At 37.3% G+C, this 23,337-nt stretch overlaps 1 protein-coding gene and 1 pseudogene across 1 annotated transcript; one reads left to right on the top strand and one right to left on the bottom strand.

The window, feature by feature from the left end:
* Window positions 1–4,495: 4,495 nt before the first annotated feature.
* On the top strand, window positions 4,496–8,792 carry LOC142641106 (FBD-associated F-box protein At4g10400-like). Its single transcript, XM_075815492.1, has 4 exons — window positions 4,496–5,472; window positions 5,564–5,707; window positions 5,982–6,249; window positions 8,299–8,792. The coding sequence occupies exons 1-4, from the start codon at window positions 4,597–4,599 to the stop codon at window positions 8,376–8,378; spliced, it is 1,368 nt and encodes a 455-aa protein (XP_075671607.1). The 5' UTR covers window positions 4,496–4,596; the 3' UTR covers window positions 8,379–8,792.
* Window positions 8,793–16,735: 7,943 nt separating this feature from the next.
* LOC142639456 (uncharacterized) lies at window positions 16,736–23,066 on the bottom strand (annotated as a pseudogene).
* Window positions 23,067–23,337: the final 271 nt, after the last annotated feature.

Raw genomic sequence — 23,337 nt, 5'->3', positions numbered from 1 at the left:
TCTTTAATGATGTTCTTCGAGCTCTAAAAACGCTTGGTGGAAGGCTTGTATCCGAGGATGACGTGGGCAGCCCGAAGTTGACTATCCTTGTGCAGAAAGATCTCTGACCTAAGGATTTGGTTTAGGTCTGTGAAGTTCACTAAGTGCTTAGCAGGGGCGACGTGGTATTCGTCTACCGAGAAAAACAGTAAAAGTCATTAGTAAAAAAAACGAAGAAAAAGAAAATTTGCATGTTGATGAACTCAAGTAACGTCCTAAATGCATCTATGGTCCTCGGGAACCCAACTTGGTTCCCTTTCTTGGGTGGGACAATGTAGTCCATCGTGCCAGTCTCTCGAGACGATGAGGAAGTCCTCGTCCATACCCTTGCTTAAGTTAAGTAGGCAGGAGATCAACCTAACAGAGGGGACTCTACATTTGATGTAGTACTTGGTTTTTTTCCCCTTTTTGGCGATTGTATACCTAGTTTACGTCGTGCCAGGTAAGGTTGGTCCCCATTTTCCTATTTAGCATATCTACACACCCGAGGACCCTAAAGACATTTGGGGAGCATTGGGTAGGGGTTAACTTATAGTTTATTAGATAGTCCTTAGTAACCCTTCCTATAGGAAGTTCCATCCCGCCTTCAATGAAAGCAATCATCGGAATGACGACGGATTCGGGAGGTTTGTTCAAGACCAGCCATTCACCGTATTCACAGTATCGGATTTCAACACTGTTGAGAATCTTACATTGTGCCCTAAAGACAACCCTAGCCTCAGGAGTATCCACTAACTTAGCGTATCTACCCATGGAAAGGGAATAAATCTCCTTGGGAGGTTGCTTTAACTCAAATGTCTAGAATGCGTAAATGAACCTCAGCCAGCCCTAAACCCTCCTTATATAGGAGTAAAAAATGGGCGGTAATTCCTGCTCATAAATAAGGGAAAATAGGAACCGTAGGATCTTGATCAAGCTGTAGAATGTGGGGAGACAGGCATCCACCTGACGCCATAAATGTGAGATCGTGAATTCCGAAATGTCAAGATTGTGCTGGAGATAGGTGAAAGGACGTTACCACGTGGGAATGCGCGCGGCACGTATATAGTCCGTCTATATAACTAAAACTTCACTTTTACCTTGGGGTTAATAGCAAAAGTTTTAGGGGGGCTATTGTGGGTGCTTGAGGACCGAGGATGAAGTTGAAGAGTTGCAATGTTGGGGTGGGAATGCCATGGGCCACAGGCTCAAGGAGGAAGGACATCCAAGGAGAGGAAGGGATGAGTCATAGGACTCTGAGATGTTCTAGGTGGAGAGAAAGGCATGAATAGAGAGAATCTATGATCATAGGGGAAGTTTCTAGTTCGGAGTAGCCTGTGGCCTTCGCATTTAATGGTGGGCAATAGCTTTATCAGCTGCATTGACGAAGAAGTGACCTGAACAGTACAAATCACAGCTAAGCAGATTCCATCCGCCACCTTCTTCAGATACAGACAGAGACAAGTGTCATGAGAGGAGGCATGTTAGGTAACGATGGATGGTTGAGATATAAGAAAAGAAGAAGTATATAAGAAAAAGGGGTTTACAAGAAAAGAGATCGAGACACAAGTGTCAGGATAGAGAGAAGAAACGAGAAGAACATTGAGAGAAAATAGAGTGAACAGTAACATTTCCTAGGTAAATATGGTTTCCTCGGGCTAACCGGTATTGAAAGATTGATTTTTCCATGTAATAAGATCAGTCCTTTCTTCCTTGTTTTTATCCTTTGGCAGAGCCCACCCTTGCTATTTGTTTCCCTCTCTTACAAATTTTATTGATTTTGGCCATGGTTGAGTTGTTCAGCCCACTATTCTAAGTGGACTTGGGCCGCTAGATTTTTTGGACCTTACAGTCATAATGGGAATTGGATTTGTGAGGTTCTCTTTACATTTTACAAATGGTTTTGTTGCTAAATCATGGGCTATACTTTATGGATTGCATCTGGCCTGGGAAAGAGGATTTAGACATGTCCAAATAAGAAACCGACCCCCTTTTGGTGGTCTCTTGGTCACTTTTCATTTCCGTCCTTCCCATTTTTGGCTTTTAGGCTTTTTGTTTTTTGTTGAAGCTTGTACGAATACTCATAGCAGATGGACAAATACAAATGCGTGTGAAACTCTTGGCTTGGATCCGCTTATTTTACTGAAATTAAAATTTTTTTACTGAAAATACTGTAAATAAAAGTAAAAAATAGCTGAAATAGTACAATAGAATTCATGAATAGTATCAAAAAGTGCAGTAGAATCCATAAATAGTAACAAAAATAAGCTGAATAGTAAAATAAGTTGGCAAGAATAATCCATGCCAAGTGCACACTTCTATTGGCCTATAGTTCTTGGATTTTTTTTGTCATTTTCTTCATTTATATTAACTCTTTAAAATTTTACAATAGCCTTTTTCATATAATCATATTGTAATACTAATTAAAGTTTATTAAAATTCATATATAAAAAGTCTCTTTCATTCAACCAAAAAAAGTCTTTCAAAAATAACATATAAAGCTGAACGGAGAAACAAGATAAGATCGGACCTAAGATTCTTACCTCACATGTATGCACGAGGTGGTCCTGATGGACTCGATTATCCATATCAGACATTGTCCAATATCATCAAATTGATATAAAATCAGTATTTTACTATTTTTATCAAACAAAAACTTCTCATTAAAACCTCATTAATTAACCTCATTGACCCATGAGTCTTCCAATCTTTTCTTAGTTGTTGAGTTAACCAAGTCTCTATATATAATCTATATATATAATAATAAGTAAAGCCGAAAGAAAATTCAATTAGGCTTTAAATTGAAATTCAATTAGAATTTAATTTTTGCGCCACGTGTCTTATCTAATCTAAGTTTTTAAATTTTTGTGCCAAGTAATTAATTCAATGTAAAAATTAGATTTCAATTAGAATTTAATTTTGCAATATGTGTCCTATCTAATCTAAGTTTTTTTAATTTCTATAGCAAATGAGTTAATTTAATGTAAAAAACAAGGAGTCCAATATAAGTAAACCTTAAAAAACATAATTTTTGAATGATTTTATATTTATGAGTTTTTTGTTTTTTGTTTTTTTTTGTAAACTAAAAACCATTCAAGTTTATAAATCATATATATATATTAATAAGTAAAACTGAGAGAAAATCCAATTATATTTTAAATTGAAATTCAATTACAATATAATTTTGCACCACGTGTCCCATCTGATAAAAAAATTTAAATTTTGAACCAAGTTAGTTAGTTCAGTGTAAAAAATCAATTTTAATTAAAGTTTAATTTTACGGCATGTGTTTTATCTAATTGAAGTTTTTTAATTTTTGTGCTAAATGAGTTAATATAGAGTAGAAAACGACGAGTCCAATATAAATAAATTATAAAAAATATAATCATATATCTAACACTATATATAAAACTAGAGGAAGAAAGAATTTGAATGATTTTATATTTATGAGCCTTTTTTTATAACTAAAAACAATTCATTTGACACAAAAATTATATATATATATATATATTAATAGATACAGTTTGGAGAAAATTCAATTAGATTCTACAGTTGAAGTCTAATTTTGTGTTATGTGTCCTAAATTATTTATTTTTAGATAGTTTTATTTCTTAATTTTGGAATCAAATGTGGAATCATATCATAAATATCTATTCAAGTGAGTTATTTTGTACAAAAACCAAAGAGTCTAGAATTAATGAATATAAAAATATTTAGAAAAATGAACTCTTTACATTTTCTACCTAATAACATTCTTACAAGACTTTTTAAAGAATTAAAAAAAATGATTATCAATAATATTTAAATTAGATATGTAAGATTATTATACTATGTATCTTAATGTGTATCTTTTAAGTATATTCATGCATATGCATGGGGTTACAAGCTAGTTATAAATAAAGTTTAACTACAAACTTAGTTATAGTCTAAGACTACAACTTTTTCCTATAAATAAAAAAAAAAACTCAATGCTACAACTTTGCTCAATATCTTTTCATTGGAGGTGAATTTTAACAAATCCACCATTGGATTACATCTTATATTATATCTTCCATACTTGTAAAATTTTTAGAAAATTAAAGATCAATTGCGAAGTCATCAGTAAATTATTTAAATTGCAAGTTTTTGTAGTTTAAAATTATGCATAGAAAAAAGAGCTTATAGATAATATAACAAATAATATCTGATTGATATAAAATTTAACATGTTTATTAAGAGAGTAAAAAACATACAATTTAACGATTAGATTTTCGAAATATGTAGCAATGTTTATTTTATTGAGAAAAGTTATAATCTTAAGATACAACAAATTTTGTAACTAAGCTTTGTTCCCTATATTATCATGGTAAATATTCTATTAGTTCATTTTATTTTTTATTTTTAACATTAAAATTCACCAGTAATCTCTATTATAATAAATCTGCCACGAGTTGCAACTTGCAAGCTTATCTCTTATGGACTCAAATCATATAATTAAACCATGCTTAGACACTCCACTAGTCTTTTTGATAAAGCTTATCTCTCTGATTTAAAATTTTTTTTTATTCATATTTTTATCCTTCAGTTTATCACAGAGTTATGGAGGATTCAAGTACCACCAATGGTGAAGACTGGATTAGTAGGTTACCAGATTCACTTCTTTGTCACATATTCTCATTTCTTTCACCAAAGGAAGTAGTTGGGACTAGCATCTTGTCGAAGAGATGGGAGAACCTATGGACTTCTGTCCCCAGTCTTTATTTTTATGATACCTTTACGACTGACTGTGGTAATTACATGAACAAGGTAAATTGCTTTATTGATTATGTAAACTGGGTTCTTGCTCATCGTGATGGATTTGCCATTGAAAAATGCAATCTCTCATGCTACACATTACATGCATCAGCACATCTTTATTCGTGGACTTGTGCTGTGATTGCATGTATGGTTCAAGAGCTAACAATTAAGTCTGAGCTTTTTCGAGTAGGGCAGTTGCCCTGGAGCCTTCTCACCTGCAAAACGCTTGTGGTTTTAAAAATTCAAGGAAGATTTGTGCTCAACTTCCCAACATGTATTTGTTTGCCAAGACTTAAGCTCCTTCATCTGAATTCTGTTATATATGGGGATGATGCCTCAATGCAAAAGCTCTTTTCTAGCTGTCCTGTCCTTGAAGATTTGGTCATAAAGAGGCATGTCTGGGATGGTGTGGGGATTATGAATATCTCTGTACCTTCATTGAAAAGATTGTCAATATTTTCCTCAAGTCTAAGAAGCATAGGAAATTATGAGTACAAGGTTGTCATTAATACCCCAAATCTTGAGTATTTTGAAATTGATGATTATATGTATGAAGATTATTCAGTGAATTCCTCACCCTCTTTGGTTGAAGCATGCGTCCAAGGTACATGTTTATTTGGACTTCTTGATGGAATCTCCCAAGTCAAGCTTTTAGCATTATCTGGTGATGCTATGCAGGTATGCTTGCACACTTTTCTGTCTGATGTTAACTTCTATATTTATTTGCATACTCATCAAGTTCATTTTGTTTCCAATGATCTGTGTTCAGTCTCTGCACAACATTGCTCCTATCCTCCCCACCTTTCATAATCTCACCCATTTGAAGCTTGGAATTGATGACAATGTTGGTTGGGAACTACTACCAAATATACTTCAGAGTTCACCCAATCTCAAAGTTCTTAACTTTAAGGAGGTGAGTTTGGATTTCTTTTTCCCCTTTGGATGGTGGGTTTAATTCATGTGTATGTCATAGTTAGATTAAATGAATAAATTCATTACCTCCTAAGAGTTTAAGCATATCTCGTGTGTTCACCTAACCTTTGGTTTAAATTTTCACATGTTGAACCCTATTCAATAACAGCTTAAATGGCCCACACATATCTTAAGGTTTTGGGAGAATCGGTAATTTAATATAGAACCAAAATTTTCTTTAAAATATCAAAATATTTTGTTATCTTCCTGATCAGGGACTTGTAAAACCTCTCAACAAAGGAACCTTTCAATTCAGCTGGAATCCGCCTAGATGTGTGCCATGTTGTCTGCTCTTGCATCTTAAGACAATTGAAATTCACAACTTTCTTGGAACACCAGATGAGGCAAAACTTGTAAAATATTTGCTGAGGCATGCAAAAGTTTTGGAATTGATGACAATATATTGGTACGATTTAATGATGGACTCAGAAAGCCTAACGACAATGGTAAAGACTAAAGTTGATTTATCAAAGTCTCCAAGAGGTAAAAGTACTTGTCGACTCATATTTCATGATTTGATGTATTGACTATGTGCTCCATTCTCCTGGAAGATCAGCATCCTTTGAATCACCCTCTGCCTTACATTAATGTAAAAATTTATTCTTTGATATTTAGTACAGTAATAACAACAATGTAGTCCTACTCGAGACCAAATATTACCTTGCTTTACCTTAGAAGATTTGGAACTGCTCATTTCAGAGAGCACTTTGATATCTTATTGCTTTCTTAATTATGTGTTAGTGCAACAAGAGGTAAGTGATTGTTATGTGGAAATAATAGTTGTAGATCCATCTAAATAGTTGATCTTGATTGAAATGTTATAGGTGATTGGACTTAAAGAATGGGTGTGTTCACATATTCAATTGGTGTGACATTGGTTTAATTAGAAAATACTGGTGGAATCCTTCAAAAGAGAACAACCACTACTTCTCTCGTATGGCTTGGAAGATTTATGCCAATCCAAGAAGGATGGTGGCCTTGGTTTCAATTCTTTTTCAGATTTCAATATCTCCCTGCTAATAAAGCTCGCATGGTGGATTTTAGGGGGAGAAAAAAAAGGAAAATTTTGTATTCAAGCCTTGTCTGCAAAATATAAGGTGGATAGGAAGGACCTTTGGCATAGTCGCATAGACTCCAAAAAAGGCCTCCTGGACTTGGAAAAGTGTAGAAGTAGCCAAGCCTATTCTTTTAGGTGGAGCATGTAAGATTATGAAAAATGGGGGGAGTTTCTTAACTTGGGAGGATCCATGGAGTCCAAATCTTCCCAACTTCAAACCGGTGCCTAAGTCACCTGAATGCCTGAATAATTGCCTGGCAGTGTGAAAATTATTTACGCCAAACAAACAAGGGTGGGATGAAGCAAAACTTTCTCGGTTATTTGAGAATGATTCAGTCAAGGCTATTAAGCAAATTCCAATCAGGGCAGGCAGCTCTTCAGATGGGTGGACCTGGAGCAAATCATCGAAGGGATCCCCTAATAGTATTCACAATTAATAGAGTGTGTGGCAAGGTTATCAAAATCGCAATCTGAATTGTAGAATCGCACGATTTTATGATCCCACTTCACCAAAACGTTTAAGATCACACTAGGATCGTAAAAATAGTAGGATCGTATGGGATCCTACCGATCCTACCAAAAACATAAATTTTTTTTTTTTTTTATGGGATAAATTTTTTGTTTTAATGAAAATTTAAGGGTTTTTATTTTTTCATGCTGTGATGGTATGACATTTTATTTTATTTTTATAAAATTATTTTAACCTAAGCAAATGTTTTTAGTTTCTAGTTCACTTGTGATCAAAATGAAGGAATGCTTCATCATTTCTAAATAAAGAATTTGATCGATGTTGGCTTTGTTGTCTTTTAAACTATAATGTTGTTAAATTCGTTTGATCAATATACTAATTTTTGTTTTAATATTACTAAAATATTATATATATATATAATTTTATTAGTTATGTTTGTATTTATATATTGATTGATTGATTTTTTTGAGCATGCTCTTTAATTGTTGCTGAGTGGTATAACTTGAATAGTTAAATGTGAAATTGTATCTTGATGTCTTTTGCAAGTATAGTATACAAATATATAATGTTTACACAGATGATGATGATTAGGAATTTAGGACAATGGTTATAAAAACCTTAGAATGGGAATAAATAAATGTTTACTTCACCTTAATATTCATTTTGCTTTTGGATTTCATATTGCAATTAGCTAGTTTCCATTTGCTAAATTATTTTGGATTTCAAACTTGGAACTTAGAATTTAGAAAATATTTTCCATATGTTTTGATAAATATTTTAGTATTTGGTTGCTAATTAAACATTTATTAAACTTTTTAAATACATTGGGTCAAAACTTAAATATATTTGTTTCGTTAGTATAGACTTAGCGATGTATGACATGCAAATTACATCATATGATGCAAATCTTAGTTTTTTTATAGATGAATTTATAATTTACGTGATTATTCAACATACAAAGTCATTATAAATGTGTTTTTTGCTTTAAATCTGAAAAAATATGTAGGATTTTACGATTCACGATTCGATCCTATGATCTACAATCCCACCTACCTTCAACAATCCTATGTAGGATCCCGATTTTGACAACCTTAATGTATGAGGAGAAGCCCAACAATAGCAACAAGCCTGTGATAGTAAGCCCATGGGCCCAGGGAAAGAGTTGGGAAAGAAAACATGATCAAGTTGAATAAAGCTAGCCCAACCCATAAACCATACGAAGGTAGACCAAGAAGCTAGGGAAGAAAGGAGAGCTAATCACAATCACTCGAGTCTCTAAAGGGAAGCAGCTGAGGATCAACTCCACCTCGGTCATTAGTTGAGGAGCTCCTTGCCCTTAGCCACATGCCGAGAGCCCTCCCAGAATGGTGAAGAAAGACAAGAAGCTGTTCAGATCAAAAATAGGCCTAGGTGGGGCCCAAGGGGCCTAGGCCTCCCCTAGGTCCAAATTTTTATTTATTATATATTTCATTTTTGTATTTGAGATCCCTTTCCTAAATCTTAACCCCCTTCTTTTCAATTAGCTTAACTAGTCTAACCCAAATAGCAATTATCCAACCCAGAAATAATAAAAACATTCATAATAGTGAATATATTTTAGCAAAAAAATTATTTTACCACCAAAGAACCAAAAAATCATGTGTTATTAAAAAAGCTAAAGTTAAAGCTAAATTTTTTGCAACTAGAGTAAATTGGTATAAATACCAGTTTACTACATCAAGTTGTTAGAACAGATTTAATCAGTTTTTACGTTTGGGTCTACTATAGGTATGACCAAGGACTTTTTTCTCTACAATGAATGATTATGTATTACACAATCAACTCCTTAATATGCCAGTTTGCTGAATCTTCACTTTTCCTACATCTTGTTTTAGTTTAAGTTCTTGGTCCATATTTATTGATTAGTTGTATTGGTTGGGCCCTTATCAATTTCAAGAGGATTTTACCCCATACAACGAGAAACCACATTATTCAGTTGAGGGAATTCTAGAGTCAGACTAAATGGAGTTAATTAATGTAGTGAGAAACAGCTCATTTTACGTGTAAACACTTCATAATATGTCAAAATCTTAGAACACCCACCTACCCGAACACCCTGGTTTAGAAACTTGCGTGAGGCTCTTGTTAATTCACTCACTTCTTTCTGCTAATGTGCAGCAATCCTTTCTTATAATATAAGGTAAGGTATTTTAATAGATAATTACACTTTTCTTCTTTTGACTAAATTACAAAGAGAGTTTTGTTTTCAGTGTCATCTCCCATAAGTAATATTCTGTGTATGTGTAGAAAGTCTAACTTTGTAAACATTTGTGATCACTGTGTATATGTGCTTTTCTGAAAACTTTTCCTCAAGTTTTACCACATATGCTCTAATATTTATACAAATCCGCAACAAGATTGTCATTTTCATTTAAAAAGATAAGTAAGTTAAATAATTTTGTTTATCTTTATCCTTTTCAATTCAATGTCTACGACTCATTCTCATCCACAACTCTGCCATAATTTAGTTCCGGGGATCACAACTTTTCCTTAATTCTAATGCAATTCTGGTACCACAATTTTGCCAAAATTTTAAGTAAGTTGTTTATTATTTTTATATAAATTCATAATTTTTTATTTATCGCTCATAATTTATCATATGAATTGTGCTAAGTTCTAAAGGTTTTATAATTAAATTGGCACTCTTTTATTATATACAAAATTTATGAAGGTCTAGGAAGAAATAATTTGAGTTGCGAATTTAGCATCATATTGTAATTATCTCTAAAAAAAAATATTTTCTTTAAATTTTGGATAGCCAATAACATTCTGCCCCTATATAAGATAATTTTAAAAATAAGTGTATAATCAATTGTGGTCTAGAGTAATTATGTTCTAATTAAATTAAATACAAAAATGTTAATGGATTTCATTCCTTAACTACCACTCTTTTTGAAACTTTTTTATAGAACTAGTGTTGGCTGCACGTGCAAGGCTCGTGCTGCCCCAGTAGTGAGAAAATTAATATAAATTTTGTGTGTAAAACTGTGAATTTTGATTCACCCAATTTGATTATATTAAAAAAGAAGTCTAAGAATACAACAAAATATCACAATATTTTCACAATATCTTCATTTTTAGGATCCGAATAAATTTTTTTTTTTTTATTTGAGAGAAATGCTACATTCATAACATTTTTAGAACAAATTCTAAATGACAAGTTATTATTGGTTTTAAACTGATAACATTGTTATTGTTATTCTCAAAATATTTATTTTTAGTTGTGGTTGGTCACATTCTCATATTTTATTATTTTATTTCGACTTATAAGAAAGTGATACTTCAATATTTATAAAAATATTGTGAAATTTGTTGTGTCGGTATAACAAAATATATGCCACCTTACATAAATATTTAACAATTGTAAAAATATTGTGATAATAAGAAACTGAGAACTTAACAATTGTAAAAATATTGTGATAATAATAAGTGTTGTAACATTTTCTCAAAATATTTATTTTCAATTGCGGTCACAGTCTCATATTTTATTTTTTTTTATTTCGACTTCTAAAAAATTGATACCTCAATAATTGTGAAAATCTTGTGAAATTTATTATGTCAGTATAACAATATATGTGCCAGTTTATATAAATATTTAAAAGAAAAAAAAAACACAAACCAATTTACTGGGAAAAAAAAACTTAGGCACTATAGAAATTAATGTCAAAATGTTGTGGACTTTGCATTTTTTTTATTTGATCTATGAGAAACTGAGATCTCAACAATTGTGAAAATATTGTGATAACAGTATGTGTTGTAACATTTTTTTAAAACATTTATTTTCAGTTGTGGTTGGCTACAGTCTCATATTTTATTATTTTATTTTGACTTGTAAGAAATTGACACGACAATAATTGTGAAATTTGTTGTGTTAGTATAACAATATAAATGTCAGCTTACATCAATATTTAAAAGAAAAAAAAACACAAACGGATTACTAAAAAAGAAAATGACTAACTAAACCAAAGCATTGTTGTAGTTACAGTGCTATAGTGTATTGTGATAACAATAAGTGTTGTAACATTTTTAAAAAACATTTATTTTCAGTTTTGGTTGGCTACAGTCTCATATTTTATTATTTTATTTCGACTTATAAGAAATTAACACGTCAATAATTGTGAAAATATTGTGAAATTTGTTGTGTTAATATAACAATATAAATGTTAGCTTACATCAATATTTAAAAGAAATAAAAAAACACAAACTGATTACTGAAAAAAAAAACTCATATTTTATTTTATTATTTTATTTCGACTTATAAGAAATTAACACGTCAATAATTATGAAAACTAAACCAAAGCACCGTTGTAGCTACAGTGCTACAGTGTATTGTGATAACAATAAGTGTTGTAACATTTTTTTTAAACATTTATTTTCAGTCGTGGTTGGCTACAGTCTCATATTTTATTATTTTATTTCGACTTGTAAAAAATTGACACGTTAATAATTGTGAAATTTATTTTATTAGTATAACAATATAAATATCAGTTTACATCAATATTTAAAAGAAAAAAAGACACAAACCGATTACTCTAAAAAAAAAAAAACCAATCTCATATTTTACTATATTATTTTATTTCGACTTGTAAGAAATTGATACTTGTAAAAAATTGATACATGAATAATTATCAAAATATTATGATATTTATTATTTCAGTATAACAATATAAATTTCAGTTTACATCAATATTTATAAAAAAAAAAAAACATAAACCGATTACCGGGAGAAAAAAAAAAAAAAACTAGGCACTATAGCTACAGAGACTGTTGAAAAAAAAAAAAAACCCTTATAGCTACAGTGTTGCATAATGCTATGCACTGCCCAGTACCAAAGTACTGTGCATGCATTCGAGATTTAATTGTATAGAAAAGATAGAAATTAATCTAATCAAATCAATTAAACTACTATTATTTTAATTAAAATACTATTAAAATATTAATTATTTCTTTTAACGCAACAAACTGGCAACCCAAGCTGGGCACACTGCACAAAGTCAAACCATCACTATTTCCACCATTTTTTGATATTTTACTTTCTTATCATTTCTTTTCTTTTTCTCTTGTTTTTTCTCATCCCCATGCATCTTAATTTCCGTCTGACTCCTTTATTTCTGTCCTTCGTCACATCTTTCTCTGCACTTTTCATCTTTATCTACACATTGACTCAGACACGCAATCTTAGATTTTCCATCTTTCTTATTATGTTTTTTTATTCACACACGCAACTTGTCTTTTTACTCTCAGTCTAGCTATCTTCTCTTTTCTCTCCTCTCGCTCTAGCCCTCTCGCTCTCTATCTCTGCCTTCTTTTCCTTTTCTTTTTTTATTTGGATCACATTTCAGCCGAGCGAACCGTTTTGACTTCACGAAAAGACAAAAAACTATACTACACTGTAGAGGCATTACCACTTTTCTTGAAAATTTTTTAAATACTTTCAGAGTATAATAAAAATTATATTCTTTCTTATAATATTCATAATAAATTTTATCATAAATTTAATATACAAACTTCATCATAAATATAAAGAAAAAAAAAACATTATTTCTTATTTTTTAAAAATATCTAAAAATTACTCATTTTTATATAGTTAATAGAAAAAAGAAAAAGTCACGGATCACATTAACAAAATCCTTTTTATATTTCCGTGATGTTAAAATATTCCTTAAAATGATTCTTTAACTAAAGAGCAAGCACAACGTGTTGTAGGAGGACCAGCACTAAGACCAATAAAAACCTATATAGAAAGCAAAGTCTCAGGAACCTAGGCTTTAATTGCAAGTTTTGTTTCCAACTTCTTTGATTTTTGGGAAGTACTTTAAGAACGGAATTTTTATTTTTTTTTATAGGATTTAAGAACGGAATTGAGTGAATGCACTCACTGACCCATTTTTTTAATTTCTAAGGGTTTGATGTTAGGGAAAAAAAAAATTTCGGCAAATATCAATTGTCACAAATTTTTTTTCCTCCCATTTCTACCATTTTATTGCCACAAATCAATTGCTACAATTCTTTATATTTCCATGACATTAAAATATTCCTCAAAATTATCCTTTAATGAAATATATGTAAATGTAATACTTATAAAGTAAATGAGACGGTTTTTTTCTTTTTTTTGATTGGATGATACAGTCTTTTAAAGTTAGAGTAATAATAAAGTACAACAAAAAAGGTAAAATTAAAAGGTTGTTTGGTAAAGTTGTTCTAATAATGTTGTTTATATGTTTTAAAAATACATGTGGCTAAAAAAATGTATAAATATATATATATATATAATCTTATTTAGGGCCCGTTTGTTTTTCCATTTCAAACTCACATTTTTACATTTTAAACAATGTAAGGACCAAAAGCTCATAAAATCAACTTCTGAACGTTCCTGTTGCTCTATTCACTTAAGAGTCCTCATACAATACATTTGGTAGAGAGGGTTCAACAACAAAAAGCCCACTACTCGTAATCTCTTGATTCCTATTTATACTATTCTCTATTTTCATCGTAGCCTTACACCTTGCAATCTGCGGTCCTTCTCCCGTGACACTTGTCCGTCGGCAATGGAACAAGATTCCACTTTGCATCCCGCACTGTTCAGGTCATGTCCACATTAATGCGACGGATAGAGGAGATGCTTGCTAATTAATGCGGCCAGAATGGTTGTTGCCAAGCATTTAATGCAATCAGCCTATTACAACCAGATATTTGTAACATGTCCCTTATTTAGTTATCGTCCACGCCACCTCATCTTCGGGCACACCTGGAGAGACCTCATCTTTTATTCTAAATGTTGGCCTTCCTTTCTTCGGGTCCTCGGGTTCTTAGGTCCTCGGGTCCTCACAACAGCCCCTTTAAAACTTGAGTTATGAATCATGTATTAATAACTAAGTTTTAACTTCTTATACACGCTTCTTATCCATTTTATGCTTTCACACGTACAGACGTCTCTTCACTGCCCCATGATCCGCATCTGGCGCCTCGTATCCCACGTTGAGGCATTTATGGCACCTGACGCTTCTTTTCCCGTGCACGTTCTACGGTTGGATGAGAAATGTACGGTTCAGATTTTGCTCTTAATTATGAGCGGGAAAGTTACCGCTCTTATTCTTTTACCCCATTACTTCCACTTCCCCCACCCCTATAAAAGCAACTTTTTACGCTGGATAAAGTTCATTTTGCCATTTCGAAGGATTGAAAGAAAAGTGAGCTCCCGGGGACCATCCTTAAGCGATCTTCAGAGGTGTGTTCATTTTCCTTTCCTTTTTTCTCTTCTTGCTTGCTTTCCTCCTCTTGCAGCGGGGGTTAATGGGTAGATACGCTAAGTTAGTGAATACGGATGAGGCAAAAGCCACTTTTAAGGTCCGATATCGGATCCCCAATGACGTAGATATTACGTATTGTGAGGTAGAAGATATTCCATTGGTGTCTCGGCCACCTGAATCCATTTTGATTCCGATGATTGCATTCATTGAGGGGGGTATGGAAATTCCTATGGGTAGAGTAACTAGGGATTTTCTAATAAATTATAGACTTACCCCTTCGCAATGCTCCCCAAATGTCCTTAGAATTTTAGGATGCGCGGATGCCCTCAATCGAAAACTGGGAACTAACTTGACCTGGCAGGATGTAAATTGGGTATATAACTGCCAAAAAGGGGACAGGACTAAATACTATATGAAGTGTAGAATCCCTTCTGTTAGGCTGATTTCCTGTTTACCCGATTCAAGCAAAGGGATGGATGAAGATTATCTTGTCATCTCGGGCAATTGGCATGACGGATTGTATTGCCCCACCCGAGAAGGGGTACCAGGTAGGATTCCCGAGGACTAACCTAGCACTTAGGACTGACCATATTCTTTTTTGTGCTTTACACCACACCACGTATTTGTTTAAATGCCTTCATTTTTTGTTGCAGACGATTACCATACTGCCCCGAATCTGTCCGCCGTGAACCGTGCTGATTTGAACAGGATTCTTCGATCGGAGATATTCGTACATAGGGACGGACAGCTCCGAGCAGCCCACCTCATCCTCGGATACAACCCCTCTACTAAACGCTTCCAAAGCACGAAGAACGTGATAAGAGCAAGAGATTTAAGGCTAGCTCAAATTGACGTTTCCTCCCCGGGATTCTTATTAGCCGTACCTCCCCCTGCAGGAATTCAGGACGCACAACTCCCTGCTTCACTCGCCGCCCAACTGATCTATCCTCCTTTGGAGCAAGCTGCTAATCCTGTTGTTGAGGAAAAAGCTGCCACGCCCGAGCTCCCTTCTCTCGAGGTGACAGAGGAAGACTTTGAGGTGTTCTACCGCCCAGACGCTCCTTCCAGTTCCCAACCGTCCACCAGTCAAATGGGTTTCCAAGAAAAAGAACCTGACCTGTTGGCCCTACTACAGGCACATGCAGGCAGCTCTTCGCCAGCCGTGTCGGTTCCTCCTCGTCCCGTTACTCCAGCTGTTACTCAGGCACCCCCCTCGGAGGCGACAGATAAAAAACGCAAAAGGGGTCAAAGTAGCAAACATGTTATAGACATCGAAGAAGGGGAAAACCTTGACCCCTCTGTTAAAGATACCAGGGCTGCAAAGGCCCCTTCCAAGAAGGTTGCTCCCACTGGTTCTTCGAAAGACCCCAGTGGTGAATCTACAAGGAAAGCATCAACCTGGCGGCCCAACTTCACTCTCAGCTCGGGCAGCCCTGTTTTGGATGACGCCAATCTGCGGGATCCGAAGAAGGGAAGCTCGAGCTTGGTGGCCGAGTGTCTAGAGAAGGCTCTATGCCTTCCCGAAGACATGGCAGAGTTGCGGTCCTTCCGTAAGAGGGAGGTTTTCTTGTCTTTGAAGCAGGACTTAGCCAAGGTATTTTTCGAAGTTTTTGGTGCATTCTAAGTATGAATTTAATTATTTATCATGACTAACCTTATTAACTCAAATATATCATAGGCGGTCCAGGCTTCATTCATGGCTGAGGAGTGGGTAGATCATTCCCTAGATCTTGCCCGAAAAGCTGATCAAAATGCCGAGGCGGCAATAAAGGCACAAAAAGAAGCTGAGCTGAACTTAAAGGAGACCCTCACTCACCTGTCTGAGGTAGAAAAAGCTCACAAGAATGCTGAGTCGGCCCTGAAAAGCTATGAGTCACAAGCAAATCTTGCTCTTGAGGCCCAGAAACAGGCTCAAAGCAGGCTTGCCCGGCGGTTGTCGAGCTCGAACAAACGAAAGAAGCTGGCGGCCAAGAAGGAGCAAGAGCGGCATTTGCCGAGCAAGCGGCCTATGATCTTGGGATGAAAAAAGCTTCGACGGCTTAGCGCCCAACTTAGAGGAGTTGCCAGAGCATTCTGCTCGGAGGTGTGGGGCCGCGCTTTGGACGCTGCGGGAGTGGATGCTGACGCAGTACTCCGTCTTCCCGACAACATTTATTATCCCCCTGCTTTATGCTTAGCCCCTACTCCTCCAGCAACGACAACTGATCCTGTAATGCCTACCCCTGCTTCTGTTCCTTCTGATACCCCAGTCTCAAAGGACCCTTCTTCCCCAGCCCAGCCCGTGGATGAAGTAACTGAGGGAGAATTGGCTGAAGAGCCAAAAAAGAAGAAAAAAGAAAAAGACCCAGAGAAAAGAAAAGACAAGCAAGCTGTTGCGTAGTCCTTTCGTAGTTTTTGCCTTATTTCTTGCTTAGTCATTTCGTAGCTTTTGCCTTGTTTTTTACTTTATATATATTTTTCTTACAGATGCAAGGGGCCATATGATTGCCCCGGTTTTGTAACAGACATTTGCTGAGAAATGAATACTTAGCTCTTTTCTTCTGTTTCATATACACGTCTTACTACAATATGCTGTCATTTTTATTTGTCATTTTGTATGTGTCCAGATAAAAACTTACTTGAACTAACAATCATAATTCCACTACGAAGTAGTTCATTATACTTGTGATTTTAAGAACCATGAACAGTTTGACCTGAGCACCATAATTCCACCACTTGACCTTCTTTGACGTTTGAAACGGAAAATTCGAGGTTCAATATGCTATTGAACAACAAGGCTCAATGATTTGTTTTATGTTAGTGCTTTACATATTTGAGATCTCTCTAGCCGTGATTTTGTTGGACTTACAATTCCTGTGTGATGGTATGCAAGTGATTAATTTTTCTTAGACTTGTGGCCCGAGGAGCCGAACAAGCACTAAGGTCAGTTTAACACTTAGGTTTTTTGCAAGTGAATAATTTCTCTTAGACTTGTGGCCCGAGGATCCGAACAAGCACTAAGGTCAGTTTAACACTTTGGTTTTTGCAAGTGATTAATTTCTCTTAGACTTGTGGCCCGAGGAGCCGAATAAGCACTAAGGTCAGTTTAACACTTAGGTTTTTGCAAGTGATTAATTTCTCTTAGACTTGTGGCCCGAGGAGCCGAACAAGCACTAAGGTCAGTTTAACACTTTGGTTTTTGCAAGTGATTAATTTCTCTTAGACTTGTGGCCCGAGGAGCCGAACAAGCACTAAGGTCTGTTTAACACTTATGCTTTTACAAGTGATTAATTTCTCTTAGACTTGTGGCCCGAGGAGCCGAACAAGCACTAAGGTCAGTTTAACACTTAGGATTTTTGCAAGTGATTAATTTCTCTTAGACTTGTGGCCCGAGGAGCCGAACAAGCACTAAGGTCAGTTTAACACTTAGGTTTTTTGCAAGTGATTAATTTCTCTTAGACTTGTGGCCCGAGGAGCCGAACAAGCACTAAGGTCAGTTTAACACTTAGGTTTTTGCCGATACAGGATTGAAACGAACAGAAGCCTCATACAAAAGGAGATCCTTTTCTTAATAATAATATCGTCGTAAGTTATTTACATTCCAAGGGCGAGGAATCACCCTTCCATCCAGATCCTCTAAACGATAAGCCCCTATACCTGCCATTGAGGTAATTCTATATGGGCCTTCCCAGTTAGGACCCAATTTTCCCCATGCGGGATTCTTTGCTACCCCCGCTACCTTTCTTAGTACCAAATCTCCTAGCACCAAGGGCCTGGTCCTAACTCCCTTGTCATATGTCTGCTTGAGCTTCTGCTGATAGTTGCCCATCTTCACATTGGCTATTTCTCTACTTTCCTCAATAGTATTCAAACAATCATTCATCAGATCATGGTTGCTCGCTTCGTCATACTGGTCGGACTTTAGGGTGGGAAAACCTGACTCCAATGGTATTATAGCTTCCATCCCATACGTCATTGAAAAGGGAGTCTCGCCTGTTGATCTTCGGGGTGTAGTGCGATAAGCCCATAATACATGAGGTAATTCTTCTACCCAGCCGCCTTTAGCGTCATCCAATCGTTTCTTCAAACCTGCCAAGATGACTTTATTTGTTGCTTCGGCCTGTCCATTTCCTTGGGGATAGTACGGCGTGGAATATCCATTTCTTATTCCCATTTCTGCGCAGTACCGCCGGAAAACTTTGCTATCAAATTGAAGACCATTATCAGATATCAAGGTGTGTGGGACCCCAAAGCGAGTTATGATATTTTTCCAGATGAATCTTTTTGCATCCACATCCCTAATGTTGGCTAATGGCTCGGCCTCCACCCATTTCGTGAAGTAATCCGTGCCGACGATGAGCCATCTCCTATTACCTGTTGCCCGAGGAAACGGCCCGACGATATCTAAACCCCACTTAGCAAAGGGCCATGGGCTGGACAACGGATTTAAGTTACCTCCTGGTTGATGTACATTGGGTGCAAACCTTTGACATTGATCACACTTCTTGGCATACTCTTGAGAGGTTCTCTGCATGCTTGGCCACCAATACCCTTGGGTCATGGCTCTATGAGCTAATGATCTTCCTCCAGTGTGGCTTCCACACACACCCTCATGCAATTCTTCCAGCAAAGGTTCCACGGCTTCCGGATGCACGCAAAGGAGGTACGGACCTGCATAGGAACGCCTATAGAGTTTTTTCTCCTCCGATAGCCAGTAACGGGGTGCGCTTCTTCGTATTGTCTCGGCCATCTTTCTATCTTCAGGTAGTATTCCGTGCTGTAAGAAAGCTATAATTGGGTCCATCCAGCTTGGGCCTACATGAATGCTGTGAACCCGTACTGCCGGGATGCTGGTTAAGCTAGAGGACAACAAATCTTCCACCATAACCATACGCGGTAACTTCGATCCCAGTGAAGTGGCTAACATTGCTAATGAATCAGCATGAGAGTTATGTCCCCTTGGGACTTGCTGTACCTTGAAACTGTCAAACAAACCCAACACCGCTTGGACTCGTTTCAGATAGCTTTTCATTCGCTCATCTTTTGCCTCAAACTCTCCATTAACTTGCCCGACCACCAATCGGGAATCACAGAACACCCTCACTACTTTTCCTCCCAAATGTTTAACCATCTGGGAGCCCACTAAGAGAGCCTCGTACTCGGCCTCATTATTAGTTGCTGGGAATCCCAACCTCAATGACTTTTCAATGACTAGTTTCTCGGGGGATATTAACACAACTCCAACCCCGGCTCCCTTTCGATTTGATGCCCCATCCGTGTAGACTTCCCATGGAGTGATGTTTTCCGTTCCAATGGACATTATTGACATCACGGCATCTTCGGGATAAGCCTGTCCGTCCGTGAACTCGGCCACGAAGTCGGCAAGGATTTGCCCTTTGATAGCCGTCCGGGGCATATACTTGATATCATAAGCCCCCAGCTTGGTTCCCCACTTTGCTACACGACCCGTATAATCCGATTTCCGCGTGATAGCTTGTAGAGGCAACTGAGTGAGTACCACCACGGTGTGAGCTTGGAAGTAATGAGGCAATTTCCTTGTTGCGTGCACCACGGCTAGAAGCGCTTTTTCCAGCAGTAGGTATCGCTGTTCAACTTCTTGCAAGGACTTGCTGACATAGTATATTGGTTTCTGGACCCCGTCATCATTCCGTATTAAGACAAGACTTACGGAGTAATTTGTGACGGCTAGATAAGCATATAGCACTTCTTCTTTCTCGGGTGTTGATAGTATCGGCGGTCTAGATAAATATTGCTTTAAATCCTCAAAAGCCAAATTGCATTCGTTAGACCACTGGAAATCTTTCCACCTGTGCAAAAGGCGATAGAATGGGCGGCACCTGTCTGCCGACCGCGAAATGAACCTGTTCAAGGCTGCAATCATGCCAGCTAACCTCTGCACCTCTTTCGGGCTCCGAGGGGGATGCAATCCTAAGACAGCCTTAATTTGGTCAGGATTAACTTCAATTCTCCGATGAGTAATCATGTACCCCAAAAATTTTCCCGAGCCCACTCCGAAAGAACACTTTGATGCATTCAAGCGTAACTTATACTTTCTTAACACTGAGAAAGTCTCCTGCAAATCTGTCAGATGGTCTTCTGTCTTCTTACTTTTGATTACCATGTCATCGATATAAGCTTCCATGTTACGTCCCAACTGCGCATCGAACATTCTGGTCACCATTCGTTGATAAGTGGACCCTGCATTCTTTAGACCAAAGGGCATTACTCGGTAATGGTAATTACCATTCGGGGCACGAAAAGCCGTCTTCTCCTGATCATTCAGTGACAACGGGATTTGGTGATATCCTTGGAACGCATCCAAGAAGCTCATTCGGGGGTGCCCCACAGTTGCATCCACCAATTGGTCAATTCTAGGAATAGGGAAAGGATCCTTGGGACATGCCCTATTCAGATCTGTAAAGTCAATACAGACTCTCCATTTCCCATTCTTCTTTTTTACTACGACAGTATTGGCCAGCCATTCAGGATAGAAGATCTCCTTGATTGCACCGGCTTGCTTTAGCTTCCCAACCTCCTCTTTAACTGCCTCGGCGTGCTCTTGAGATGCTCGCCGAGGAGGTTGCTGTCTAGGCGTCGCATGAGGGTTAACATTCAAATGGTGGCAGATAACCTCTGGATTAATTCCTGGCACATCATAAGTCGTCCATGCAAAAACATCAATGTTATCTCGCAGGAATTGAATCAACTCTTCTCTTTCCTGTGTCGGCAGCTTGGATCCGACTTGAAAATACTTCTCTTTATCTTCCCCAATAATTACCTTGGTTAGCTTCTCGGCAGACCCTTCATCTTCAACTGGGCCGACTTCCTGAGCAGCCTCCTTTAATTGCTATGATGTTTCAGGAACTTCCCCTTCCAACGAACCTCGGCCCGTACGAATAGTGGCAGACATTAGACATTGCCTAGCCACCGTTTGACTGCCATGTAACACCCCCACGCTTCCCCCTGTAGGGTACTTCACCATCACATGTAAAGTTGATGAAACTGCCTCCATTGCATGCAACCACGGTCTGGCCAAAATGGCCGTGTATGGAGAATATGCCATAACAACTATGAAGTTTACCTGTACCTCGGAACCCTCCACCTGCACGGGCAGCCTAATCATTCCTCGCGGGATCACTTGGTTTCCATCAAAACCGACCAAGGGATGGTCGTATTTTTCCAAGTCCTCCTCTTTCAACTTTAATCCATTGAATAGGTCCGGATACATAATCTCGGCACCACTTCCATCATCCACCAAGACTCGTCTTACATCATATCCCCCGATACGAACTGTGACGACCAAGGCATCTTCGTGGGGTTGAAACGTTCCCTCTTTATCCTTATCAGAAAAACCCAAAGTAAGCGTCACCGAGGATCTGAGTCTTTTATTTGTTTGATGATTCTCTTCCACGTCCTCAGTCCCACACTTGTTTTGAACAGACATGATCCGAGAAGGGTTCCCAAAGTCTCTTCTCGGCTGGGTCAAGATGACGTTAATAGTGCCTAAAGATGGTTGAGGGGCCTGACCCCAAAATTTCCGAGTATCTAGTTGTTCCTGGTTCCCATTCGGCTTTGCCAATAAGTGGTTGATCTTCCCGGCCCTAATCAATTAATTTAAATGGTCGCGCAACGTCCTGCACTTCTCCGTGGTATGCCCCTTATCCTGATGGTAATGGCAGTGGAGGTTTTGGTTCCTCAAGGATGCGTCGCCACTCATTTTGTTTGGTGGCCTAAAGTATGGCTCATGCCGAATTTTCTCCAAGATGTGATGCACAGGCTCCTTAAACAGTGAGTTAACTAGAGGAGGCTCGGCGGTCCTCGGATGGCTTGTAAAGTCTCGTTTGGGCCGAATACCTTGAAACCCCCCTTCCCGAAGATCCTTCCTCTCTAGATACCCTTTCATTTTGCCTTTGCTTTGCATCTGATCCTCCTCTACCCGTTTATATTTATCTATCCGGTCCATAAGCTGACGCATATCTATCGCGGCCTTCATTGTCAAAGACTTCCTTAACCCATGCTCCGTGGGAAGACCCACCTTGAAAGTTCTCACGGCTACACTCTCCACATCCCCATCAATTTCATTATACGTTTCCCAGTATCGGTCAGAATAGGTTTTGAGTGTTTCACCTTCCCTCATGGACATAGACAATAGAGCATCCAAAGGTTTTGGAATCCTTGTACAAGTTATGAACCTTGATCCAAATGCCCTAGTCAATTCCTCAAAAGACCTCAGGGAACCTTCTGCCAAAGCATCAAACCACCTCATAGCCACGGGCCCCAAACTGGAGGGAAAAACTCTACACATCAATGCCTCATTATTCGAATAAACGGCCATCTTCTGACTAAAATGACTAACGTGCTCCACAGGGTCAGTCCTCCCATTATACACAGTAAAGATGGGTTGGGAAAACCTATGAGGTAGCTTTGCCCTGTTTATCCTTGCCACAAAAGGGGATTTGGCAATTTGTCTCAGGGCTTTACCCATTGCATCACTCCCGTCCTCGCGATATATTCCATCAGTATCGGGCATCTTCGTCACTTTCAGCTGCTTTGCCCTAACGCCCGAAGACACACTAGCACGGGTCATACTTTGAGTAGGCTCAAACATTGGGGGATGAATTCCTCCTGGGTTCGCTTCCGAACTATCACTGGAAGAGCTAGCATTATCCTTACGTCTCCGCTTCTTACTATCCACACGCTTGCGTAAGTACGCTATCTCAGATTGCATCTGTCGCAACACATCGTCGCGAGACATA

Source organism: Castanea sativa, chromosome 6 (genome assembly GCF_040712315.1).
Source record: "Castanea sativa cultivar Marrone di Chiusa Pesio chromosome 6, ASM4071231v1".
Classification (NCBI taxonomy): Eukaryota; Viridiplantae; Streptophyta; class Magnoliopsida; order Fagales; family Fagaceae; genus Castanea; species Castanea sativa.
The sequence above is the reverse complement of the archived record's forward strand: the minus strand, read 5'-3'. Positions and strand labels throughout refer to the sequence as shown.